Genomic DNA, 27,790 nt, shown 5'->3' on the forward strand with positions numbered 1-27,790 from the left:
TAAGTATATTTTAGCAGGTACATTTAAAACCATATACTTTTAGACTTGAAACTCAAGTAGTATTTTACTGAGTGACTTTTACTCAAGTATGACAATTGGGTCCTTTTACCACCACTGGTATATATACCAGCAAACAGAGGAAAATAGGAGGGGTGTTCAACAATAATGTAGTATAGAATAAATACCCACACACGGATGAATGTGCAGGTAGACATTTATTTTCCTGAATCTTGCCTTGTAGGACTAAGTGATTTCCACTAGATGGGTCAGCTGCAATGTCAAAATTGGCTATATCGTAAAAAGTCATGAAAAATTAGGTTAGGGTTAGCGGTGTGGTTAAGGATAGGGTTAAGGATTAAAATCATATTTTACTACTTTGTGGCTGTGCCAGCTAGTGACCACTCTGCAGAGCTGTCTCCAAGGCAGGATTCATGACAATAAATGCCAACCTGCGATGAATGCTCCCATTGTTAACAATGCACAGTAAAACAACATTGGCGTTCATCAGCGTGCAGTTATCTTTTAATTATTTCAGAAGTAGAGGAGCATAAAATTGAGGGCAACATTTCCCACCTGACAGGTGTCTTCATGAGAGGAAAATGTTTCCCAAGTAAAAAATGTTCTACCAAGTCTGCAAAGATTTTTTATTTCAACATTACCCCATTTGCCAGGTGTGTCATTGTTAATAACTACCATAGTATTGATAGCTATGTGCTTTAACAAACATTGATATTGGAACATTGCCAAAACTTAACATATAAGTACCTCAAGGAAGCAACGTTCAACAGATCCTCACTGAAGCCTTACTACAACAGACATGATGTACCAGGCTTTTCTGCTGGCGATCCCTCTACTGATGGCGTTTCAGACGTCGTGCATAAACACTTCACCACTTGATTCTGTAAAAGCGATTGAGCAGGCAAGAGCTCCAAAAGTTAGCTTGAGCCGTCTTGATGAGCTAAGAAATAGGGCTAAATTCATTGGCAGAAGCTGCAAGGAAGTTAAGGACAGATATGGTCAAGCTGAAGACGGTCTGTACTACCTGACCACATCTACTGGGGTGGTGTACCAGACCTTCTGTGACATGACCACAGCGGGTGGCGGCTGGACTCTGGTGGCAAGCGTGCACGAGGACAACATCTATGCGAAGTGCACAGTTGGTGATCGTTGGACCAGCCAGCAGGGAAACAATGCCAATTGGCCAAAAGGGGAAGGCAACTGGGCCAACAGGAAGACTTTCGGAACAGTGGAGGCAGCCACGGACGATGACTTCAAGAATCCTGGCTACTATGACATAGATGCAGAAGACATGTCGGTGTGGCACGTTCCCAACAAAACGCCCTTTTACCACTGGAATCTGGCCGCCATCATGCGCTACCACACTGAGAGGCGCTTCCTCCATCTGTACGGAGGAAACCTGTACTACCTCTTCCACCGCTACCCGGTCGAGTACAACGTTGGAAAACACCTGTCTGACAATGGACCCTCCATTCCCATAGTATATGACCTCGGGGACAAAGAGTCCACCAAAATGTTCTATGGCCCGAACACTAGAGGGGAGACTGAGGGAGGCTTCATCAGTTTCAGAGCCATAAACCATGAACGGGCAGCAACAGCCATCTGCTCTGGGGTCAAACCCAAAGGCGGTGAGGTTGATGCATACTGTATTGGTGGAGGTGGGTTTTTCCCTCAGGGTAACCCTCTTCAGTGTGGGGATTTCACCTCCTTTGCCTGGAACGGCTATGGGACCAATGTAGGCTGGAGTGCATCAAAACAGATGCTGGAGTCAGCTGTGTTACTCTTTTACCGCTAATTCACAGTGCATTTATTTTCCTTTGATTGTTTCATAGATTGATTGATATGTTTTTGGGTAAAACAATTCATGCAGTTTAAAATGAAAGTACATTGAAAAGTAACATGAGTAATACCTTTTAATATATATATTTTTTTACTATAAAGAAATAGCATAAAGTAATAACCATTCCATTCATCATAAAAATATTTGTGTCTCATACAATCATTAAATAGTTATAGCTGATAGTGACAAATATTATTATGTCATGTGAGGCTCTTAATAACTGAAATTACGGTAAGGTTACTGTCAACCAGTATGTGACACCTGTTGTGTTGGAGTGATGGGTGCTGTGAATTCAGTGTATGGATTGTGTGTGCTTGTTTGATCATTCTTCCTGCAATAATGTAACAATAAAGTCGTCTATGGATCTGAGAGCATTAAATGAGCCTACTGTCCTTTTTCATTATACAATTTCTTTTTTTGGTGGGGGGGGGGTGAACTTACCTTTTGTCAAGGAGGGAGAGAGAGGTAGAGAGGACATATTCTGAGGAGGGAAAAGAGAGAGAGAGAGAGAGAGAGAGAGAGAGAGAGAGAGAGAGAGAGAGAGAGAGAGAGAGAGAGAGAGAGAGAGAGAGAGAGAGAGAGAGAATCAAACGGACATAGGGAGGACTTGTTCTGTCTGAGTGCTGTAATGATGCCCAATTGTTTGACACGACTAGATACACTCAACAACAACAAATGCTGGTTTGCAGGGATTGGGTCACTTAGTTGTGTTTTCTTTAACAAGAGCAAGGTTCTGATCTTAATGCTGGGTTATTGATGTTGAGTTATTGAGATATGACCCAGTCATATTTATCCCACAAATGTAGAAGATCAATGTGATCCAGCAAGCTCGTGAATGAGGATTGTTGCAGCTGTGTGCCATACAGTGCAGCTGGCACTGAGTAGAATGACTTTTAGACAGGCAAATGGGCAAGGCTTTGTAGCTGACCAACAAAAAAAGCTAGGAATAAATGACCTAGCTATCATAATTACATATTACCTCAGTAATTGACAATTTTATATAATCAGAGCTAGCAAACTACTAACATTTACTAATTTAGCTGGCAAGCAAGCTATTTTCCTTGTGCTGTGTGTGGTACTAAACATTTTAAGTTTGGTTGTATTTTTAAAATCCTAATTGTTTCTGAATTGGCTAGCTAGATGGGGATACCTAATCAGTTATACAACTGAAATGTGTCTTCCGCATTTAACCCAACCTCTGAATCAGAGATCGACATAATCGACATCCACAGCACCTGGGGAACAGTGGGTTAACTGCCTTGCTCAGGGGCAGAACAACATATGTTTACCTTGTCAGCTCAGGGAATCAACCCAGCATCCTTTTGGTTACTGGCCTAATGCTCTAACAACTAGGGTACCTGCCTCCCCCTAGTCTCAGTCTGAATGCAGACAGTAGTCTCTAGTATCAGGGCCATGCAGCCTCCAGTACAAGGGCCATGCAGCCTCCAGTATAAGGGCCATGCAGCCTCCAGTATAAGGGCCATGCAGCCTCTAGTATCAGGGCTATGCAGCATCCAGTATAAGGGCCATGCAGCCTCCAGTATAAGGGCCATGCAGCCTCTAGTATCAGGGCCATGCACCCTCCAGTATCAGGTCCATGCAGCCTCCAGTATCAGGGCCATGCAGCCTCTACTATCAGGGCCATGCAGCCTCCAGTATCAGGGCCATGCAGCCTCCAGTATCAGGGCCATGCAGCCTCTAGTATCAGGGCCATGCAGCCTCCAGGACTAGGGCCATGCAGCCTCTAGTATCATTAGTAGCCTCTATTGATCATTAGAAAACCCTTTTGCAATTATTTTAGCACAGTTGAAACTGTTGTTCTGATTAAAGAAGGAATAAAACTGACCTTTAGACTAGTTGAGTATCTGTAGCATCAGCATTTGAGGGTTTGATTACAGGCTCAAAATGGCTAGGAACAAAGACCTTGCTTCTGAAACTCATCAGTTTATTCTTGTTCTGAGAAATTAAGGCTATTCCATGCGAGATATTGCCAAGAAACTCATACAACGCTGTGTATTACTCCCTTCACAGAACAGCGCAAACTCTCTAACTAGAATAGAAAGAGTGGGTGGCCCCGGTACACAACTTAGCAAGAGGACAACTACATTAGAGTGTCTAGTTTGAGAAACAGATGCCTCACAAATTCTCAACTGGTAGCTTCATTAAATAGTACCCGCAAAACGCCAGCCTAAACATCAACAGTGAAGAGGCAACTCCGGGATGCTGGCCATCTAGGTATAGTTACTCTGTCCAGTGTCTGTGTTCTTTTGCCCATCTTAATCTTTTTTTTATTGGCCAGTCTGAGATATGGCTTTTTCTTTGCAACTCTTTAAAGTATTTAGCTTCAAACAGGAGTTAAACAAGGCAGTCTGTTGTCTCCATATCTATTTATTTTGGCCCTTGAAATGCGATTAAAATTAGATCCAACAAGAACATCAAGGGGTTAGATATCCAGGGGATAAAAACAAAAGTGTCACTGTATACTGATGACTCAAGTTTTTTATTTTCTTAAGTCTGCAATTTGGATCCCTGCACAGTCTCATTGAAGATCTTGATCTCTTTTCTAGCTTCTCTGGACTAAAATGTAATCATGACAAGTGCACCATACCACGCATTGGATCGTTAAAAAACACTACCTTGTAGTTTACCAATAAAATGGGCGGATGGGGATGTAGACATTCTTGGTATTCACATCTCAAAAAATATAAATGAACTTACCGCAATCAATTTCAATAGAAAATTAGCAAAAATAGAGAAGATTCTGCAACCAGGGAGAGGTAAATACTTGTCTATTTATGGAAAAATCACATTGATAAACTATTTGTTCCTATCACAGTTTTCTTACTTGCTAATGGCACTGCCTACTCCACACAACTTGTTTTTTAAATCATATGAGCAAAAAATATTTAATTTTACAAAATTAAACATGCCTATTTATATAATGCATGAGTTTGGGTGGCTAAAATGATTAAATATTAAAACTTTAAACCTCTCACTAAAAGCTTCACTCATACATAAAATATACCCAAAATGGTTTTCCAGTAGATGAATAAGAATCCTTTGTTCAAAATGGCCTTTGTGCCATTAAACAGATTACTACTTCTCATTTCCAACTAATTGAAAATGAAATGTTGTTTAAAGTATGGACCTTTCTTAAACAAGCCATACAAAGCTGGTTACAATTTCAGTTTTATCAACCAGAAAAGATAGAACAAATATTATAACAAATGTTATGGTTAAAATTCATGGTATTATATTTATGAATGATATTATGAATAGAAATTGAGGAGTTATGTCACATACGCATGACAGCTGCGCCACACAGGTTGCAAAATAAATGGGTAGATATTTTCGATGTACCAATTCCATGGCATGGTGGCCAGGAAAAACTCCCTAGAAAGGCCAGATCCTAGGAAAAAACCTAAAGAGGAACCAGGCTATGAGGGGTGGCCAGTCCTCTTCTGGCTGTGCCAGGTGGAGATTATAACAGAACATGGCCAAGATGTTCAAATGTTCATAGATAACCAGCAGAGTCAAATAATAATAATGACAGTAGTTGCCGAGGGTGCAACAGGTCAGCACGTCAGGAGTAATTGTCAGTTGGCTTTTCAAAGCCGATCATTCAGAGTATCTCTACCGCTCCTGCTGACTCTAGAAAGTTGAAAACACCAGGTCAGGGTTCCATAGAACATTTGAAACTGGAACAGCAGCACAACCAGGTGGACTGGGGACAGTAAGGAGTCATCAGGCCAGGTAGTCCTGAGGCATGGTCCTAGGGCTCATGTCCTCCGAGAGAGAGAAAGAAAGAAAGAAAGAAAGAAAGAAAGAAAGAAAGAAAGAAAGAAAGAAAGAAGAGAAAAAGAGAAGAGAGAATTAGAGAGAGCATACTTCAATTCACATAGGACACCGGATAAAACAGGAGAAATACTCCAGATATAACAGACTGACCCTAGCCCCCCGACACATAAACTACTGCAGCATAAATACTGGAGGCTGAGACAGGAGGGGTCGGAGAACACTGTGGCCCCATCCGATGATACCCCCGGACAGGGCCAAGCAGGCAGGATATAACCCCACCCACTTTGACTTGAAGGATATCTTCAACCACCAACTTACCATCGTGAGACAAGGCCGAGTATAGCCCACAAAGGTCTCCCCCTCGGCACTCCCCCATGGGCGCCAACCCGGACAGGAAGATCACGTCAGTTACTCAACCCACTCAAGTGATGCACTCCCCCTAGGGGCGCTATGGAAGAGCACCAGTAAGCCAGTGGCTCAGCTCCTGTAATAGGGTTAGAGGCAGAGAAACCCAGTGAAGAGAGGGGAACCGGCCAGGCAGAGACAGCAAGGGTGGTTTGTTGCTCCAGTGCCTTTCCGTTCACCTTCACACTCCTGGGCCAGACAACACTCAATCATAGGACCTAATGAAGAGATGAGTCTTCAATAAAGACTTAAAGGTAAAGGTTGAGACCGAGTCTGAGTCTCTCACATGAATAGGCAGACCATTCCATAAAAATGGAGCTCTATAGGAGAAAGCCCTGCCTCCAGCTGTTTGCTTAGAAATTCTAGGGACAGTAAGGAGGCCTGCGTCTTGTGACCGTAGTGTACGTGTAGGTATGTACGGCAAAACCAAATCAGAAAGATAGGTAGGAGCAAGCCCATGTAATGCTTTGTAGGTTAGCAGTAAAACCTTGAAATCAGCCCTTGCCTTGACAGGAAACCAGTGTAGAGAGTCTAACACTGGAGTAATATGATCAAATTTTGGGGTTCTAGTCAAGATTCTAGCAGCCGTGTTTAGCACTAACTGAAGTTTATTTAGTGCTTTATCCGGGTAGCTGGAAAGTAGAGCATTGCAGTAGTCTAACCTTGAAGTGACAAAAGCATGTATTAATTTTTCTGCATCATTTTTGGACAGAAAGTTTCAGATTTTTGCAATGCTAAGTAGATGGAAAAAAGCTATCCTTGAAACAGTCTTGATATGTTCGTCAAAAGAGAGATAAGGGTCCAGAGTAACGCCGAGGTCCTTCACAGTTTTTTTGAGACGACTGTACAACCATCAAGATTAATTGTCAGATTCAACAGAAGATCTCTTTGTTTCTTGGGACCGAGTTTAAAAGTTGAACATTTGCAGCCATCCACTTATGTCTGCAACACAGGCTTCCAGGGAGGGCAATTTTGGGGCTTCACTATGTTTCATCGAAATATACAGCTGTGTGTCATCCGCATAGCAGTGAAAGTTAACATTATGTTTCACCAAGAGGTAAAATATATAGTGAAAACAATAGTGGTCCTAAAACGGAGCCTTGAGGAACACCGAAATTTACAGTTGATTTGTCAGAGGACAAACCATTCACAGAGACAAACTGATATCTTTCTGACAGATAAGATCTAATTTAGGCCAGAACTTGTCCGTGTAGACCAATTTGGGTTTCCAATCTCTCCAAAAGAATGTGGTGATTGATGGTATCAAAAGCAGCACTAAGGTCTAGGAGCACGAGGACAGATGCAGAGCCTCGGTTCTGACTCCATTAGAAGGTAATTTGCAGTCTCAGTGCTATGATGGGGTCTAAAACTAGACTGAAGCGTTTCGTATACATTGTTTGTCTTCAGGAAGGCAGTGAGTTTCTGCGCAACAGCTTTTGCTAAAATTTTGGAGAGGAATGAGAGTATAGGCTGATATTTTTTAAATATTTTCAAAGTTTGGCTTTTTCAAGAGATTCTTTATTACTGCTACTTTTAGTGAGTTTGGTACACATCCGGTAGATAGAGAGCCGTTTATTATGTTCAACAGAGCAGGGCCAAGCACAGAAAGCAGCTCTTTCAGTAGTTTAGTTGGAATAGGGTCCAGTATACAGCTTGAAGTTTTGGAGGCCATGATTAATTTAATCAATGTGTCAAGAGATATAGTACTAAAAAACTTGAGTGTCTCCCTTGATCCTAGGTCCTGGCAGAGTTGTGCAGACTCAGGACAACTGAGCTTTGGAGGAATACTCAGATTTAAAGAGGAGTCCGTAATTTGCTTTCTAATGATCATGATCTTTTCCTCAAAGACGTTCATGAATTTATCACTGCTAAAGTGAAAGACATCCTCTCTTGGGGAATAGGATGATGGAGCATAGCAAGCTAGTCGAAAGACTTCCAGTTTGGTGTGGCGCCATTTCCACTCCAATTCTCTGGAACCTTGCTTCAGAGTTTGGGTATTTTCTGTATACTAGGGAGCTAGTTTCTTATGACAAATGTTTTTAGTTTTTAGGGGTGCACCTGCATCTAGGGTATTGCGCAAGGTTAAATTGAGTTCCTCAGTTAGGTGGTTAACTGATGTTTGTACTCTGACGTCCTTGCGTAGGTGGAGGGAGTCTAGAAGTGGGAGAACTTGCACAATTGGTGGCTGACTAAATACTTTTTTGCCTCACTGTACGTGTGAGTGCTCTCAAAACAGTCTCATGTGTGTGTGCGCGTGTGTGTCCTCCAAACAATCACATCATTGCTAGTTTAGCATTAGCAACATCCTCCTGCTGACGTGCTAAAGATGGTTAACACACACTCACAAACCCACTCACACACCTCTGTAACTCACCCGACACAGGTGACACCGACACAGGTGAGATGGGCACGTCACATCCCCTCATGTGCTGTTGTTGCTTGACACCTCATGACAGAATACCCTGTGATTGGTTTACACCAACCCCACCCACTTGGCCACTTCAATGGTGTTAAGTGGCTGCAATGTATGTTGCGAAACTTCTGTGTTGTGGTCATGTCATGTAATGCTTTGCTTGTGTGTTTGATTGGAGACACTCTGACACAAGACAGATTTCCCCAAGGGGATCATTCAGTAAAGTCTATGTCTGGCTCCTCCAGCCTGGATCCATAGTTATTTCTGCTGTAGGGGAGAGTGGTGTAACTTGAGCCAAAGTGGGTATGTTGAGCCACACTTGCTTCTTGGAAACCATACACAAAATGTACAATTTGACAAAATATTTAGGAAGAGGTCATAATTTCATGGAGTCTGTAAAGGAAGAATGTTTGTGGCCTGCATGTGTGTGTGTGGCATGCATACAAGATGGCGTAGCAGTGGGGATGTCTGTTATGATTGTCTTGTCACGTCCCTTGTATATATCGTTTTTCTTTGTATATATTTCATATATATTTGTATTATTATGTATTTTTTAAATCACATTTTCCATCTACGGATTTAACATACTCTCCTGCAACCCACCTCACCCAAAGTGGTATGGATCTGCTCTTTTTACACTTTTGAACCAGAACACCCTTCTGAAGCTAGCCCGCTAACTAGCTAGTAGTTAGCCTGCAGCTAGCCTCAAACTAGGCCCATCTCCCGGCTAGCTGAAGTGATTCCATCAAGCAATCCCTGGGCTTCAATTACCTCTTTTACCAATTGGCCTGGACCCTTTGCTGCCGACACAGAGCCTCTCCAATCAATCATGACTGGTCTACCGACGTATCCGTCCAAGGGGGTTTCTGTCCCGAAGCAAGCACCAGTTAGCCTGGAGCTAACCTCGAGCTAGGCCCTTCTCCCGGCTAGCCAAAGAATTTCATCAGATAATTCCTGGGCTTCAATACCTCTTCTGCCAATTGGCCTGGACCCTTTGCTGCCAACACGGAGCCCCACCGATCCATCACAACTGGTCTGACGACTTAACCGTCCGAGGGGGGTTTCAACAGACCCTTGTTGCAACGTCCCCCTGAGGCCCATCTGCAAGCCTGCTGCTAGCCTCGGCCTGCTAGCTGTCTGAATCGCCGTGCCTCCAGCTCGCCTAGCTACTCACTGGACCCTATGATCACTCGGCTACACATGCCTCTCCCTAACGTCAATATGCCACCTGTGCTACTCCTCCTGCCTACATGCCCAGCCCTCAGACACTCTGACTGTTCAGTGTAAGGAAAACATCCCATATAATAACCAGCTGGGCCCAGGTACCATGTCAGCAATGCACTGCGACCAGCCCCACACCCTTCATGGATACATCACATGACAGGGCGGATTAAACCCTGCAGAGCAGTGGGCGTGATAGAGAGAATCCAGAATCCAGACAGTTTATGCGTGCTGTCTATATTAATGAAGGACAGGGCAGAAGCAATCCTTGACTCAAACTCTGCAACCGACAATTAAATAGATCTTTACTCCTCTCTAGTGGTGATATAATGACATGACTTTCTTCCTTCCTTTCTTTAGGAGCATACAGCAGGCCCCTCAAACTCAACTCTGGACCTCGAAGCCAGTTCCACCACAGGAGGTTGGTGGGACTTAAATTAGGGAGGACGGGCTTGAGTTTCGAGTCCTTAACAAGTCATAATGTGCTCTTCACCAAATGTAATACCATTTTATATTTTTAACAAGAGTAATAGTTAATATATTACATTTACACAAATCATGAATGCTTTTCAAAATATCTATATTTTTATTACTTTGTCAAGTCAAGTTGAATCAAAAGGCTCAAGTCGAAGTCACGAGTCAGTGGTGTTAAAGTCAAAGTCGAGTTGCAAGTCATCATATCTGTGACTCAAGTCCTAGTCATGTGACTCAAGTCCACACCTCTGTTGAATACCCTACGCAGGCAATCGACAACTCCTCTCTATAACACTCTGTTCTGGGCTTCTCCAGCTCATTCCACCCCCTGCCAGATCTTTTGGTATCTGCTTCAAGCGCTCACCTCCAGGTGTTTTGTGGATGCCCTCTCTTCTATTTCCCTAGCGCAGAGGTATTCAACTCTTACCCCATGAGGTCCGGTGCCTACTGATTCTGTTATACCTGATAATTTATTGTACCCACCTAGTGTCCCAGGTCTAAATCAATCTCTGATTATAAGGGAACAGTTAAAAAGCTCTGTTGAACTTCGAGGTCCAGAGTTGAGTTTGAGGTCCCGAGCTGGATCCAGTACAGAGCTTGCCTGGTGATGTTGGAGGGTGGCTTTAAGAGGGTGTGGCCAATCCATCCATCTCCATCTCCTTTGGATCTCCTCCTCCACAGAACGTGACTGGTGCGCTCCCAACCACCACACCCACAACAATCACCACACCACTACCAACCATCACACCACCACCAACCACCACACCACTACCAACCACCACACCACCACACCACTACCAACCACCACACCACTACCAACCACCACACCCACACCAACCACCACCTAAGAACCACCACACCCACACCAACCACCACACCCACACCAACCACCACCCACCAACCACTACCAACCACCACCAACCACCACACCCACCACCACACCCACACCAACCACCACCCACTACCAACCACCACACCACCACCACACCCACACCACACCACCACCCACCAACCACTACCAACCACCACCACACCACTACCACCACACCAACCACCACACCCACACCAACCACCACCAACCACCACACCAACCACCACACCCACCACCACACCCACTACCAACCACCACACCACCACCACACCCACACCACACCAACCACCACACCACCACCCACCAACCACTACCAACCACCACCACACCACTACCAACCACCACACCCACACCAACCACCACACCCACACCAACCACCAACCACCATCAATTTTTTTGTCTTTTAATTTTAATATTAAAACACATTACAAAGTCATTATGGAAATAACTTTTCAAGCCTTGAGTAAACAGAGGTTAACTATAGAACAGGTCATTACATATATATTAGTTAACTTCAAATACCCTGCAAGTATGTTCACATTCATTGACCAAAATAATTGAATGGATGTATTAATTTCTGTCTCAACACTGCACTTCAGTGTCTGACAGCAATCAGGATCATGGAACTTTGCATGTTATTATGAGTAAAGAAAACAAAGTAAGAACTTCTGTTTTTTGTTCTAGGCTGGGCAGCGGTTTGGGTAAAACTTTCTGACGGTTGTTATGAATGATACTGCAAGCTTTACATTTTAGTCTTTTAACAGACGCTCTTATGCAAAGCAACTTACAGGAGCAATTATGGTTAAGTGCCTTACTCAAGGGCACATCGGCATATTTTTCACCTTGTTGGCTGAGGGATTTGAACCAGCGTCCATTCTGTTACTGTCCGAACGCCTTCAACAGCTAGGCTACCTGCCGCCTCAAACACTGATTTCTCACATAAATGCAAATATTAATTCAGGTTACAGACCATGTAACTACGCCTAGGACCCCTAGACAAAACGAGTGCAACAATATCCGTAGGCTAGTGAATTGTTATGAATGGTTTCATAAAGGTGTTATGAATGCCGTATGTATACCCCCTTCCTAAAGTGTTAACAGCATTTTGTTCAGCTTGACATTGGAGTCCCTGTGATTCTACTTTGACTTACATAAATAACCATCTTAGTCATACTTTAACTTTAGGTCCATTTATATCTATTAAACTTGTGAGGCAAAATAACCACACACTAAAAATCATAAACAGAGAAAGAAAATGCAATGGAGAGAAATGTGTTGTTCTCTATGGAACTTCCATATACAGTACCAGTTAAAGGTTTGGACACACCTACTCATTCAAGGATTTTTCTTAATTTTTTAAAACTATTTTCTACATTGGAGACTAATAGTGAAGACATTAAAACTATGAAATAACACATATGGAATCATGTAGCAACCAAAAAAGTGTTTAACAATTCTTCAAAGTAGCCATCCTTTGCCTTGATGACAGCTTTACACACTCTTGGCATTCTCTCAACCAGCTTCATGAGGTAGTCACCTGGAATGCATTTCAAATAATAGATGTGCCTTGTTAAAAGTTAATTGTAGAATTTCTTTCCTTCTTAATGTGTCTGAGCCAATCAGTTGTATTGTTACAAAGTAGGGGTGGTATACAGAAGATAGCCTTATTTGGTAAAATACCAAGACCCAGAGTTACCTCTGCAGCAGAGGATAGGTTCAAATAACAGACACATCTCAACATCAACTGTTCAGAGGAGACTGTGTGAATCAGCCCTTCATGGTTGAATTGCTGCAAAGAAACCACTACTAAATAATAATAAGAGACTTGCTTGGGCCAAGAAACACAAACAATTGACATTACACCAGTGGAAATCTGTCCTTTGGTCTGATGAGTCCAGATTTTAGATTTTTAGTTCCAATCGACGTGTCTTTGTGAGAAGCACAGTAGGTCAACAGATGATCTCTGCATGTGTGGTTCCCACTACGAAGCATGGAGGAGGTGTGATGGTGCTTTGTGTTATTTCATAGTTTTGATGTATTCACTATTATTCTACAATGTAGAAAATAGTCAAAATAAAGAAAAACCTTTGAATGAGTAGGTGTGTCCAAACTTTTGACTGATACTGTACATGTACTGCATTTATCGCCATACAGACAATCATGCGAAACATTATGCAAATCTTGAAAAGAAAAGGCTTCCAGTGAAGAATACAACGTGTCGATTCACAGAACTGACAACAGTGAGCTCAACATATTATCTTTGTTTTGTTTTACAAAAAATGCAGAAAAGACTTAATCCCAAAAGCTGCACAGAGGAGGAGTGGTATGCTTTCTATTTAATGAAAGAAATATAGAGCAGACTTTATTGTTTTAGAACTGTTGCTGTCATCCCACAGTAGACCTCTAGCCCCACACACACACACACACACACACACACACACACAAAAAGGGTAACACACGTGTTACAAAGCAAACAACATAAGATACCGTGCCTGGCTGTGTTGTCGTTTTGATAAAAATGACCGAAACAACAATGAAAATAATGGACACCCTGGCCTAGCTGCTAAGGACCACAGCTCCTCTAAGAAGGCAAGGTCTTTGGCATCTCTCTGTGTAAATAGCATACTCCAAGCATACTCCAAACACTTACTCACACCACAAGTCTGCCTGCATGCTCTTTTATGTTCTGTCAATGAGTCCACCCTCTGTTTGTGCTGTTTTTCCAGCTCTTATGATCATTGTCACAGAGAGTTGGCAAGACAGCACAAACAGATCTGGAACCAGGCTAGTCCATCACTACTGTCTCACATGGTAACATTGAGAGGAGAGGGTATTGTCTCTGTCTGCAGAGCTGGGTCATTTGGCCTGGTCCTCTTCCCGAGTCTCCTCCTCGATCACCATTATCCTTAGGCATGAGATCTGCCCGTTAGCATCCATCTCTACCCCTTCTACCTGGCTCTGCTGCCCAGCTTCAAGAACCTCCCCCTGAACCACCATTCCCTCCCCTCCCTTCCCCTCCTCCGAGACAATGGTGACATCCATCCCACCATGGACGACCATGGCGGAACCCTCCTCCCCAACCTCAGCCTTTCCTTCTTGGGCCAGCTGTAGCTCCATCACCACCCCCATGGTCTGGTCAACCGGGGCAGGGTCAATCTCGGTCACTATCGTTTGTGCCTGGCTCTTGTCCTCTACTCCCTCCACCAATCCCTCCTGTATCATCCCTTCCTGGTGGAGTACCATTGGCCCACTTTCCACAACTTGGCCCATGGGCTGCTCAACCATCGTCTCCCCACTGACGGTCACCCCTCCCTGGGTGAGTTGGACCAGCTCCAAGGGACTCATCATGGTTCCTCCCAGCTGACTTGGGTCCTGGAGGGTGGTGCCCACCAGCGTCAGCCCTTGGGATGGTTGGAGGGTCACAGTCTCTGTCTTGCCGTCGGCCCCAACCATGGTGGTGATGTATTGGGTGAAGGTCTGGGTGCCAGCGGGTAGGGTGTGGAGGGTCACCGTGTTGTTCTGTTGACCCAGCGTGGCCATGGGGAGGCCTGACAGGCCAGACAAGCCAGTCAGGGAGAAGGGCTGGCCCATGGAAGAGAATGAAATGGGGGAAAGTACAGTGAACTGCTGGGGCTGCAGGGTGGCTGTCTGGGGCTGGGAGAGGGAAGAGGTGAGGGGGGTGGTGGAGGCTGGCCGTTGCAAGCGAGGTCGTTTGGCCTTGGGCTTGGTGGGTTTGCCTCCTGGGGTGTGACTGATGTTGTTGTCGGGCTGGGGGTGGCAGAGCTGAGCTCTGAAGTGCTGCTGTCGTCTCTGTTCCTCCAGCTGCAGCTCCAGGTCTGTGGAGATCAGTCAGAGGTCAGAAATGACTCAGATTGAGCTCTACAGTAATCAACCGTACCAATTAGCAAGTTTGAGTCCAGATCCAATACAGGTCCATATTTACTATTGAATGTAGACTTGTTTTTTTTGTTTCCTGACCATTGACATTAAATAATATGACTAAAATGGAAATGATCCAAAACATCATAGGAATATTTATATACATATCTCAATCTCCCTTCCTCTGCCTGAAGTTACTGAATTGAACATTACTCACTGGTCAGTGTGCTAATGACCTGCTCCTCTCCAGGGTCAGTCTGTTCTCTCCTTACATTTAGGATGTGTTTGACTGAGTCCAGCAGGCCAAACACCTGGGCCAGGTTACTCAACACTGCCACCTCTACCAGACAGGAATCTGAGAACCATCAGTGGGCAACCAATCACATGGTCAGTAACAACACATCCATCAACCAATCACAGGGTGGCTTACAACACATCCATCCACCACCCCCCTCACATCGTCTGTAACAACACATCATCAGTCAATCAATTAAATCAAAGCAAAGAAGTGTAAACGTTATTCACTTACTAAAGTAAGACAATTAAACAAGACATAAAATGTGTCCCCTATTTTGGGGGATGCCCCACAAAAGACCCATAATGTAGACTTTACTTTATTTAATCCCCAGACTTGATCAACAGAAACCAACATTGCACCTGTGTGACACCATGCATATACCCTTAGAAAGTACCCTATTCCCTGTGTCTTAGGTGCCAGTACCCACCCGCGTCCTGCAGGGCAGCCTGCTCGCTGCGTAGCTGCACTCCTCTCAGCATCTCCAACAGCTCTGTCCTGATGTTGTCTACCACCTCCCCCATCAGGCCCACGTCAGCTATGCCTTTCCAGAAGTTCAATGTCTCTTCTGGGGGAACAAAGGACACAGCAGAGTTCAAAGTAGTTTATATGCCATTTGAGTAACAAGGTAGAGAGAGATGAGAAAGATCTTAAGTCAATTACATGTCACATACTTTCAAATACTTGCGATGTGGTTGGTTTAGCTTGACCGGCATATAGGGTGGGCAGAGTTTGCACTTTGGGGATTATTCCATTGGTTCCATTTTACCGGTCGAGCTAATCCAATGGCACCCAATAGCAAGTATCTGACATAATGTATTTGACCCAGGTACGAACCTTAGATTGATACAAGACTAATGACCAGAAAACTACATTGAACAAAAATATAAATGCAACATGTAAAGTATTGGTCCCATGTTTCATGAACTTAAATAAAAGATCCCAGAAATGTTCCATATGCAAAACTTTCTCTCAGGTTTTGAGCACAAATTTGTTTACATACCTGTTACTGAGCATTTCTCCTTTGCCAAGATAATCCATCCAGCGAACAGGTGTGGCATATCAAGAAGCTGATTAAACAGCATAATCATTACACAGGTGCCCCTTGTGCTGGGGACAATAAATGCTGACAGCAGGAATGTCCACCAGAGCTGTTGCCAAATAATTGTTTATTTCTCTACCATAAGCCACCTCCAACATCTTTTTAGAGGATTTGGCAGTACGGCCAACCGGCTTCAAAGCGCAGACCCCTGGTGTGTGCGAGGAGTTTGCTATTGTCAACGTCGTGAACAGAGTGCCCCATGGTGGCGGTGGAGTTATGTTATGCGCAGGCATAAGTTACGAACAAACACAATTGTATTTTATCAATGGCAATATGAATACATAAAAATATTGTGAGTTTTTTTAAAGGTATATGTGACCAACAGATGCATATCTGTGTTCTCAGTCATGTGAAATCCATATATTTTTTATGGATATTTTTTATTTATTTAACCTTTACTTAACTAGGCAAGTCAGTTAAAAATCTCTGAAGCTGGAGACTCATATCTCCCCCACTAGCTTTAAGCAGCAGCTGTCAGAGCAGCTCACAGATCACTGCACCTGTACATAGCCCATCTTTCTACCTACCTCATCCCCCATACAGTATTTATTTATTTATTTATTTATCTTGCTCCTTTGCACCCCAGTATCTCTACTTGCACATTCATTTTCTGCACATCTACCATTCCAGTGTTTAATTACTATATTGTAATTACTTCGCCACTATGGCCCATTTATTGCCTTAACTCCCTTATCTTACCTCATTTGCACTCACTGTATATAGACTTTTTGTTTTCTTTTGTTCTACTGTATTATTGACTATGTGTAACTCTGTGTTGTTGTATGTGTCGAATTGCTATGTTTTATCTTGGCCAGGTCGCAGTTGCAAATGAGTACTTGTTCTCAACTAGCCTACCTGGTTAAATAAAGGTGAAATGAATTAATTAATTAAAAGAACAAATTCTTATTTTACAATGACGGTCTACTCCGGCCAAACTCTCCCCTAACCCGGACGACACTGGGTGCGATTGTGCGCCGGCCTATGGGACTCCCGATCACGGCCGGTTGTGATACAGCCCGGGATCAAACCGGTCTGTAGTGACGCCTGTAGCACTGAGATGCAGTGCCTTAGACCGCTGCACCACTCGAGCGCCAGATTAGGGCCGAATTAATTAATTTAAACTGACTGATTTTCTCATATGAACCGTAACTCAGTAAAATCAATGAAATTGTTGCATGTCGCATTTATATTTTTGTTCAATATATTTGACATCAGAGTTGTGAGTGCAACTACTGTAAATAGTCACTAGTGGGAGCTGTTTGGGTGAAGAACACACCTGATATCTCACTGGTTTCCTTCTTCTCTGTCTCCATGGCTACAGCCCCTGAACTCCACTCCATTGTTCCAGTCAGAACATCTGACCTCTTCTCTGTTGTCATGGCAACCTGGCCACCATTACCTATCACCACCTGGGCTACATGTCCAACAGGGGAGAGACATGGTCAGCTACACTACTTACAATATTCAATACACAAAATAAAACAGATGGTTCTGGTCCTGGATGCTTATTGACTGATACTGTATTCCAAACTTGTGTATATATCCCAATGAAAATGTCAAGTTAATGGACATGTGTACGATATCACCAATTAAAAAATAAGTTAAAATGGGAGAAAATAGGATTAAAAGGTCCCTTACAGAAAATAACTGCCTGACAAACTTTTAAATTGTTTTGCTACAGACAACCTGAGATCTTTACAGCCCTCAGTGAGGGGTGTGCCTGGTCTCACCTTGTGAGGAGATGGGCGTGGTGAGTCCGCTGCCGTCAGGGGGGAAGCGTGTGTTGTTGATCAGCAGGTCAAACTTGGTGCTACGACACGTGTTGGTGCACAGAGTGCTGTGTTCATAGAAGTCTAGCTGCCCCGAGTCCATCATCTTCCTGAAGAAGAGAGATTATGAGATAAAGGACAAGAGTGAAGAAAGACAGAGGGAAGAGAAGGGACACATTGTCTACATCAATCACCTCGGGTTGATTTTCCCCTCAGACCTGGGATACTAACTGGCAACCCTCCAGTTTCTGGTCCACCTCTCTAACTTCAAACTACCTCTAGATTATGTCTGTCTATCAAATTATCTCAGATCTCTGCACAAGTGCTTAGGGGCTAGAGGGCAGGGGTTAATTTGGGACTGGTCAACTCTACTCTTCACCTGAGCATGACCCCTCCCATCCGGATAGCTCTTTTCCAGTCCTTCAGTGTAGCCTTCCCAGACATGTGGACAAACTGCTTGGGACTGATCAGTTGGTCTTCATACTGTATGGGGCAGACGTTATTGTGAGAGTTTAGAAAGGAACCATACCTGTTCACTGGGATTACAATCATATACCTACACCACCTTATTAGAAAGGAGACAGCAAAGAAACAACTAGCCAATGAGAAACATTCAACCGATGTCTAAGGCATTGTTAAAGCAAACAACTGGTCCTGTATGGCTCAGTTGGTAGAGCATGGTGTTAGCAATGCCATGGTTGTGGGTTTGATTCCTGGGGCCACTCAGAAGTAAAATGTATCCACACAAGACTAAGTGGCTTTGGATGAAAATGTCTGCTAAATGGCATATATTAAATGGTATGTGACAATCTCTTCTGCTGACATTGTACAAACAGGATTATTTACATTTACATTTAAGTCATTTAGCAGACGCTCTTATCCAGAGCGACTTACAAGTAATATCAATAGCTGGCAGGCTGAGCTGTTCCTTCTCTGCATACCAACATTTGAAAAACTTGATGATTTCTGTAGAAAATACAATGACCATGACTAACCTTGACACATTTGACGTTTATTCCAGGACAGACAAACCTCTTGACCAGCAGCACAGCTTTACACTCTCCACATGTGATGGGATAACCCAGCTCTACCTCCTCCCCATCAACTGTGGCTTCTTCTGAAGGAACATTTTTTATGATATACTTTGTTTGTTTATTTATGAGTGTGTTTATTTATATATGTGTATATGTCAATTACCTGGGTGTGCCTCCACAGCTGTGTCTGTCTCTCCTGACTCATCCATACTGCAAGGGAAAGTGAAACATCAAATGAAAATGTTGGCAAAAAACAAAGCAGGGTCTGACTATGTTAGCTCACTAACCTAAAGCCTGGGCAATTAGATTGGGAAGCTATCATGTGAGCATGGTTCACCGAACCAACTGTTACACTAGTCTTGTCCCCTTTTCCCCTATCAGGTCCAAGTAAACATCAGTGTGTACCTACCCTGCTGTGATTGGTTGTAGCTGGAGGATGACCTGTGTGTTGCTGTCCTCATCATCACCATTCTCTTCATCAGTAGCCTTCACCACCACTAGGTCCCCCATAGAGACCGTTGTCACCTCGGTTTGTGCCATCCTCCCAGAGTAGCCTACTGAATGCCCAGGTGAGTATAGGGAAGAAGAACACAATGGTTACAAATACAGTAGATTAGAATAGTGTGTGTGTGTGTGTGTGTGTGTGTGTGTGTGTGTGTGTGTGTGTGTGTGTGTGTGTGTGTGTGTGAGAGAGAAAGAGACAAAGACAAAGACTACAGGAGGACAGACTCGACAAGGCAGAATCTGGATAAGATGCTCTTAGGGCTGACCGTGCCCATAAACAGATTCAATTGCCTCAAAGTTCCAGCCAATGACTATGGCTTTTCAGCATTTTAACCTCCAAAGTGTTACTCAGTTATTCTGTCATATTTAGAAAAGGGGGCACATCATGGTTGCTAACTTGCTGTGCATAACTTTTAACTAGTAGCTAGCTATTGTTACACCGGATCTCCCAACTGAAACTAGTGTACTGCACTGCCCATACCCACAGAAACGTTGCGTTAGCTAGCTACGAGTTAAGCTTTATGCACGGCAAGTTTTCACTATTTTTCTACTCACAACGTTTATATGGGTATGGGCAGTGTTGTGCATTAGTTAGTCATAAGATCAGGTCTAACATTGATAGCTAGCTGCTAATGCACCATTTTCCCGAATAGCCTACACCAGTGAGGTATATATGAACGGCTAACGCCCTTGCAATGACAATGTACTATCTTGCTAGCAAGATGGCTAGGCTAACTAACGTAATAGACTTTGGGCAGAGGTTTGGAGCTTAAGCAACCGAAGGCTGAGCTGTTACTAGCCACCTTGGATATTTACATAGTGACGGCGGTTACGTGACGCTTTTTTCTGAACAAGCGTGCGCCCGTTCGTTCAACTATTTCCTTTTCTCCGCTCCCTCAAAATTACGTCCCTGTGCGGCAGCACGTACACGAAAACAACAACGCGGCGACGGCGTTGCCCCGCCATTCGGAGTGAGCCCGGGGTGTTGCCCCTTTACAAATACCAAACTCTACGTGGAGATAGACGTTGCCGAGCATATAAATCAGTTAGCCCTTATAATCCGAATAAACCTAAAATTACAAAACCATCGTTCTGATTTTCCTTACCGTTTTTACGAAGTCGAATACATCCCTACAAGCTGCTGGGCATGCGCACTTCGAGCAGTTACACTTCCTGAGATATAGCGCGGCTCGCCAGTCATGCATGCTGCTTCCCCCAAAATAGGTCAAACATAAAACACAAGCCTGTTGACAATCAGTCACTGTAAAAAAATGTTTTGACAGCAATCATCACTTATTTCACAGACGTTCAGGTTACGACCTGCTTTAACAATTGAATATTTAATTTTGTGGACCAGTGGCACAGACCTGTCTGTGTTTGTACAGGCGTCGCACAAGAATTAATCACTACTTTATTTGTACAATAAATTGGGGCGCAAAGATTCACGTTCATTCGCAACCCCAGAAGTTAAAAATTATGCTTCCGAAATCTCTTGATATAGATTCCGCAGGAAAAGTGGTGAATCCCTACCTTCCCTGTGCTAAACATAGCAGAAGCCCTTTTTACGTTAAAACACACAGTTCTACAATCTGCTCTCTGAACACAGGGACTTCAGTCAGGGTAGAGAATATAATTCACTTTATTTTACGAAACATGTTCTGTTTGTGATTTTCATTTGGGTTAAATATGTAAATAATATTTTAGATGACAAAACAAGAGATAGCATTGAATCAAACAGAATTAATTTAATTTTTCTGTCATTTTTCCTGACACAAAGCATCATGGGATAGATAGGCTGACCTTACAATTTTATTCCAAATCGACACTACCACCTACCCGCTACGTCCCATTCCGCCTGAAGTGTGTACTTGTTCACGACTCCCCCGCAAATGTACAAATATTGGATCGATGTACTGGCGTTTCCATCCATATACCATTAATTTATTTCAAATCCATGAAGGGAACAAATGCACACTTCAGAAAAAAATGTGAGATTGTTGGGACACACCTCTAGGGGTCAATCATTCCGGAATGGGAAACTTTGATTGGGGTCCACAAAAAAACGGATCTCATCAATTGATTTAATTGTGCTATTATTGGTCTGCAGATTTCCCATCTCTGATCTAGACCTAGACTCGGTACCAGGCCAAAATCCATGCTCAGTAGGCTTACAAAATACCGTTACTGTCACTTTAATAAAATAATTAACTTTAAAAAGATATGATCATATAAATGAATCAAGTCTTTCTTTAATTTAACATGACATTTATTTGATCTTTCACCACCTATCAAATAATCACACATTTTGGCAGCTTACCAAACCATATGATACACCTCAGCTAAACTAAACGTACATTAGAAATTGCACAGAGAGATTTGCACTGTCATTTTAATGAATTTGCACCTTTAGCTTGTGTGTATCTGCATTTCCTCACTCCAGATGTTTAATTGAGAACCACGGTTGTTTCTACCATAAGTCTATATATGGTTTCTAAAGGTGAGCTTGGACAACAGTGGAGGGTGCAAATGAAAGCAATATCAGTGAACAGCTTCATTTCCACAAGTGATATTAATCTGTTATTGTTGATATTGATTAGTTATACCAATTAACACTTTTGATTTTCAACAGAGGCATATGAAAATTAAAACACACCATCACTGTTATTACCATACACAGTTTTATGTTTATTAGTTGAAGTTTAGTATTTTATTTGCACTGTGATTCAGCTAAGTGGGTCAGGTATGCAGTTCTGTTGTTACCAAAAGAGGACGCCACAACCCTGGCATGGAGCTGGTCAATCATAATATGGCACCATGGACATAATGTTGTTTATTGACTGAATACCCCTTTAACAGTAGAGTACCTTGCCCAGAACATTTAGAATAGAAAATAAATAACATTTATTCCATCAAGCTGTGAACTGTGATCAGACTTAGTCAGAGGCAAAATAGAGGCATCAACTGCACTGCTGTGATGCTATGTCTAGTTCTAAGCTTGCCAAAAAACAGAATTTGCAAGAAAAATGCATTAGTGATTTGTCATATGTTGTTGTACGATCATGGACCTAAATAGATTGTTTTGTCGATTGATATTCGAGTTACAGTATTATGATATAACTATCATCACAATGAAAATTGCCACTTATTACTTATAATGAACACTTTCTAAAATATAAATTATTAAAATCTAAAATCTAAACTATTCTAGTTCGACTGGCAATGTGTCAAGATCCAAGAACCAAGCTCAATCTCTTCTTTCAAGTCCTTGAGCCTGATCTGTTGAATATAGCTGGTGCTCCATCTCAGTGACATGGGCATTTCTCCAGATACACCTTTTTCATAGACCGTCATCGGCATCATCATCACCACAGCTTGCTATTTCCTGTTTTCTTCATATCTCATGTAACAATAGAATAAGAATCCGTATCAAATTCAGTGATCAGGAATATGTTGCATTCACTGACAAGCAGCTGTATTACAGCACAAATTATCATTATTATAAGCATTAAAAATACAGCTGTACAAAAAAAACTGTTATAAATTACACACAAAGCTGAAAAATGAAAGAGGTACGTACTATAAGGAACATGATTTGACTTTAACTTCCTTTGTGGATTAGAATGGAAACATTTGCTGCTTTTCAAAAGGAGTTGAATTGCGATGACCAAACAGACAGCAGCCTACATGATCATACCTCTGAAACCATGTCTGAAAAATATAATTCTCCATTTCTATACATTCTGTTTTTGTTCATTTAAAGGGTGTCTCTTCTCCCTAGGCCTCGGTATTGCCTTCTCTTTGTGGATGTGTCCTTCCTTACCGTAACAAGAACATGGGATCAATACAGAGTGTCATAGATATTAGTTAGCCAACTGATTTAACTTTGAAAGAAATGAGACATGGGTTATGACCTGTGATAACAGAGGTTTAATCAAAGTCTGTGAATGTTCACTGGAGCTGAAAAAACTGACCACGGCATAACTATAAACCTGGTTAAACCCATGAGTGCGGGAACAACTAAACTATGTTTGCATCAGACTTTGTAAAGCAAGAGGCAAAACATAAGGACTGTATGTAGACAAACACATACTGTTGTTAAGAAATTGTTGTTTTCCAGAATGTATGTAAAGGCTTACAAAAGTTAGTTAGTTAGACATTCCTTTCAACAAGTCAAGTCGCATGGCCATGATACAGCCCGGATGCTCCTGGACCTTGCCCAATGACCAACATAGAACACAATATCCTATAAAGCCACTGTTGCTGAATGCACAATGTCTCTCCTGTCATCTACAGTGTGTAAAATGTCTGGTGAGGTGTGGTGCTGGTGAGAGGTGGACAAGGTGAGCTGAGGGGAAGGAAGGAGGGAGGTAGGAGGAACCAGGCAAAGTGAGCTGTTATCTAGGCCCTGAGCCATGGCTGTACACTCCTATGGTAACACCAGAATCTACAGCCAAGTCTCAGCGCAACTGTTATCTGCACTGGGGTTTGCTGTATAGAGGTAGTAGCGAAAGGACACTCTCTGCAAGCAGAAAGGGACTATAGACAGAGCAGTGCAAAATTCTGTCTGTCTTGATATCGGAACCATTCTGATGGAGCATGGAAGCCATTAGGGCCAAAATGTCATGTTCTCAACCAGATAATGTAATAATGCCAATGAATTGTTATTATGGCTACAAAAGCCCCATGTGAGCAGTCTTAAAGTCAGCCAATACCTCTCTCCAATTAAAGGAAAATTGTTTGGTGTGGTTTTCCCCCTTGAAGACCCACCTTGGAAGGTTTGTTTTGTTTTTAATATGCCATATAGTATTCAAATACAAAGAGTGACTACCAAATTGTTTGTGGCTTCAGCAATGTACTACAAATGATAGATATGTTTTTAAAAATGTTGAAAACATTACTCATCTACTCTGAAGTAGGAAGTCCACAACATGAAAATGATTTGGCTTATGTGCACTTACATAGATTAGTAGTCTACAGGACCATATTGATTAGCAGCGGATGGGGGGTCGTGGTGAAACATAGAGTACAGTTTATTCTCCCTGCCTATTATCAGTGACCTTTTAACACCAGAGCTAACCATACCGAACATGATGTACAGTCTCAGGGGACTGCAGGCAGAGCAACGACATATGCATACACACACACACACACACACACACACACACACACACACACACACACACACACACACACACACACACACACACAGCCAACCAACAACAACGTAATGGGAGTGATGCCAGACCACAATAATGCATTGTCCGCAAGTCCTGACCTCGCTTCCTTGAGACTCCGCAGCAAAGGGCATCCAGGAATGAATAGGGTATGTACTGGAATAACTCAAGGCCTGATCGCTCTCATACAGGTGTCTCTGGCTGCAGCCAAATTCTGATCTTTTGCCCACTTATTGGCAAAAGGCCTTTTCTCATTGGCCAAATGAACAATAATTGGGCAAAATAACAGAATTGTCTGCCTGTGAAAATGCAGCCTCTGTGTCTGTCTTACCTAACTGGGCCCAAAGCTACCCAGGTGATGCAAATGTTTGTACGTTTAGCATGTACATGTATGATGCTTTTCCACTGCAAGGATTTACACTAGTGTTTGGCCTAAAGACTCAGACTTTTGTGTTTGTAGAGAAGCTTTTGTCACATCAAGATGTATACTACAGGATGTGTATTGTGTACTCCCATCAGAAAACAGCCCCATCCTGACCTCTGTAGGAACTGATACAGAGGGGACTGGCATCCTATCTACACTAAGCATAAGGTGACACATGGACGTGTGATGATGATGATGTCATAGGACAAGGGCCTCACTTTAGACTGTGGCTTAATTTCGATGGGAAACTGACTAAACTGACTAAACTGTGGAGATAAGAGAGGGGGAACAACAGTGGAGACATGAGTCGTGTTTATTAGGGCACATATTGGAACACGTTTTCTAAAACGTTTCGCAATGGAAAATAAAAATCTTATTGGACAATTCCAAGTAGTCCCTCTCTTTTTCAGTCAGTTTTCTTCCATTTGGTGCCTAATGAATATGACCATGGATGAGGTCAGGTGTCAGAGATTGAGGCTCAGTCTCTCAGCAGTTGCAGCTCTTCTCCCTTGGCTCCACCTCAATGTCCTCTTCGCCCGGGTACAGGACCCCGGTGGTGAGGCCGCTCTTCACCCCATCCCATCCGTCCCTCGTGGTGATCTCCCCCATCTTCATCAGCTCATAGATGTCCCTGCTGAGCAGCTGGAAGGCCCGGTCCACGTTGCTGTTGCACTTAGCCGATGTCTCCACATAGCGGATCCCCATCTCTGCCGCCAGCTGCTCAGCCTCGTCCCGCGTCACCTTCCGGTCCTTGTTTAGGTCGCTTTTGTGGCCAATCAGAATGTAGACCATGTGGTGCGGCAGAATGTGCTCGCTCACTTCCTTGTGCCACTCTCTCACGTGGTCGAAGGTCTTGCGATTGGTCAGGTCGAACACGAGGAGCCCGCCCACTGAGTTACGGTAGTAGGAAGTAGTGATGGACCTGGAAGATGGAGTAGGAGATGTTACAATTCAGCTCTGACCCATAGTAAAACGTGAATTTAAACAATGCTGACTTGAATCTCAGTGTAACTCTGAACCGAACTACACTCATAGCATGACAATAGCCATATAGGAGTTGGCAAAACAGCATAACAAAATCCACGACTCCTTGCAGGTCCAGGGAAAAACATAACTTGTGGCTTACAAAGGAACGATAACTAACAGTACAGACCTGTAGAGACAGTTCATTCATGCCACTGAGAATCTATTTTAGGTGTGTACTGTGAACCTCCTAAGGGAAAACGGTCTTTCTTCCATAATATTCTGTCAGAGACATGCAGGTTTGGCTTCAAGAGGAAAGGGAGATCTGAGAGCAGTCTGCAAACATAATGATCTTAGAGGAATTGTATCTGAGACTACAGGCATCAGTGGAGAATGAATTATGTTGTTTACATGTTCTTTTCAACTACAATATACTGGCTCCTGGATGGCTACTGTACATGTCCGGGCATTGCAGACTAGGCTACAATGAGGCACATTACAACATGTATGTAATAGAGAGAGAGAGACATGCCTGCGGATTTACAGGCCATCTCAGCAGCAACAAACGACACTTACAGAATAACTGGATTTGAGTGTACTCCATCCAAAGACAAAACCTTCTTATCATTGTATTATAAAAGGATATTTAATTAGTGTATTACACAAAACAATATCAAGGCGAGGTTGTTGCCCATCATCAGTGAATGAATGTAACTGATGATGCGCCACAATTTGGTGACTGTTTATAATGGAGATTGGCGTAAGGGGCCTCCGTTATTACAGTCACAGGGTAAAACATGACTGACGATGACTGACCTCGTTTCTCTGTGGGTTACTAGAGAGACAATAAAAACAAATATTTTTCTCCACTGTTATTCACCAACAATTGTAAACCAATCACAATAGATATCGTGAGGGCTGGTGCGTGTTACTTATTTGTTACAAATCGGTTAATTTATACTGATGGAAATAATGAATTACATGATCTTGTCAACAGATTATTGATAACAGATATAGGCCTAGGATAACATTTATTGTCGACATCTCACCTGAATCGTTCCTGTCCAGCCGTGTCCCACAGTTGAAGCTTGATTTTAATCCCTTGCTCAATGTCTAGCGAACGGGCATAAAAATCCACACCGACCGTTGGATCCGCTACATCGCTGTAAATTCCATCTGTAAACCGTTTCAGCAAAGACGATTTCCCTACCGTCGAGTCTCCGAGCAAAATGATCCTGAACTGATATTGCCACAAAATATCCATGACATGGCTAGAGAGAGACCCACAATGGTGGTGGTTCCGAAACAAAGCTGCGCAGCACGTTGTGTTTACAAAGCCAGTGACTGCTGCTGCCTACTGCCTTCTGGTAAAACAGAGATGGGAGCGCCAGCGAGCAAAGAGCGATAGTGCTGCAGTCATGTGATAGGCTACCTACCCAGGTCAATGCACGGGCTTTATTATAGGGCCTATTGCTTCAGAACATCACCATAAAAAGAATACAGCGTCACATTTATGTTATGACAACTCTACAGCCTTATTGTATTTTATTCTAGCCTATGGGCCAAGGCTACGAAGCGTAATTTCGATAATGAAAATATGAATCGT

At 43.0% G+C, this 27,790-nt stretch overlaps 3 protein-coding genes and 1 non-coding gene across 9 annotated transcripts; 1 reads left to right on the forward strand and 3 right to left on the reverse strand.

Moving 5' to 3' along the window:
- Positions 1 to 777: 777 nt before the first annotated feature.
- LOC118399066 (intelectin-like) lies at positions 778 to 2,250 on the forward strand. The gene has a single exon (XM_035794821.2). The coding sequence runs from the start codon at positions 818 to 820 to the stop codon at positions 1,811 to 1,813; it is 996 nt and encodes a 331-aa protein (XP_035650714.1). The 5' UTR covers positions 778 to 817; the 3' UTR covers positions 1,814 to 2,250.
- A 10,514-nt stretch (positions 2,251 to 12,764) lies between these two features.
- Positions 12,765 to 21,142, reverse strand: LOC118399481 (glucocorticoid modulatory element-binding protein 1-like). 6 transcript variants are annotated; one of them, XM_035795596.2, is made up of 10 exons: positions 20,730 to 21,142; positions 19,529 to 19,673; positions 19,283 to 19,329; positions 19,081 to 19,202; positions 18,465 to 18,568; positions 18,047 to 18,195; positions 17,593 to 17,730; positions 15,645 to 15,782; positions 15,137 to 15,274; positions 12,765 to 14,876 (listed from the first exon to the last, which is right to left on the reverse strand). In XM_035795596.2, exons 2-10 carry the CDS (start codon positions 19,657 to 19,659, stop codon positions 13,897 to 13,899), a joined length of 1,947 nt encoding a protein of 648 aa, XP_035651489.2. In that variant the 5' UTR covers positions 19,660 to 19,673; positions 20,730 to 21,142; the 3' UTR covers positions 12,765 to 13,896. The 6 variants fall into 6 exon arrangements, with proteins under 6 accessions (XP_035651489.2, XP_035651494.2, XP_035651488.2 ...); XM_035795601.2 differs by having other exon boundaries at positions 19,081 to 19,199; positions 19,529 to 19,676; XM_035795595.2 differs by having other exon boundaries at positions 19,529 to 19,676; positions 20,730 to 21,141.
- Positions 21,052 to 21,187, reverse strand: LOC118399675 (U11 spliceosomal RNA). The gene has a single exon (XR_004828883.1). It is a non-coding gene; the product is annotated as a U11 spliceosomal RNA (small nuclear RNA).
- A 4,329-nt stretch (positions 21,188 to 25,516) lies between these two features.
- LOC118399483 (ras-related protein Rab-39B-like) lies at positions 25,517 to 27,595 on the reverse strand. The gene is made up of 2 exons (XM_035795602.2): positions 27,234 to 27,595; positions 25,517 to 26,143 (listed from the first exon to the last, which is right to left on the reverse strand). Exons 1-2 carry the CDS (start codon positions 27,446 to 27,448, stop codon positions 25,708 to 25,710), a joined length of 651 nt encoding a protein of 216 aa, XP_035651495.1. The 5' UTR covers positions 27,449 to 27,595; the 3' UTR covers positions 25,517 to 25,707.
- Positions 27,596 to 27,790: the final 195 nt, after the last annotated feature.

The sequence above is a fragment of the Oncorhynchus keta genome, chromosome 20 (genome assembly GCF_023373465.1).
Source record: "Oncorhynchus keta strain PuntledgeMale-10-30-2019 chromosome 20, Oket_V2, whole genome shotgun sequence".
NCBI lineage: Eukaryota > Metazoa > Chordata > Actinopteri > Salmoniformes > Salmonidae > Oncorhynchus > Oncorhynchus keta.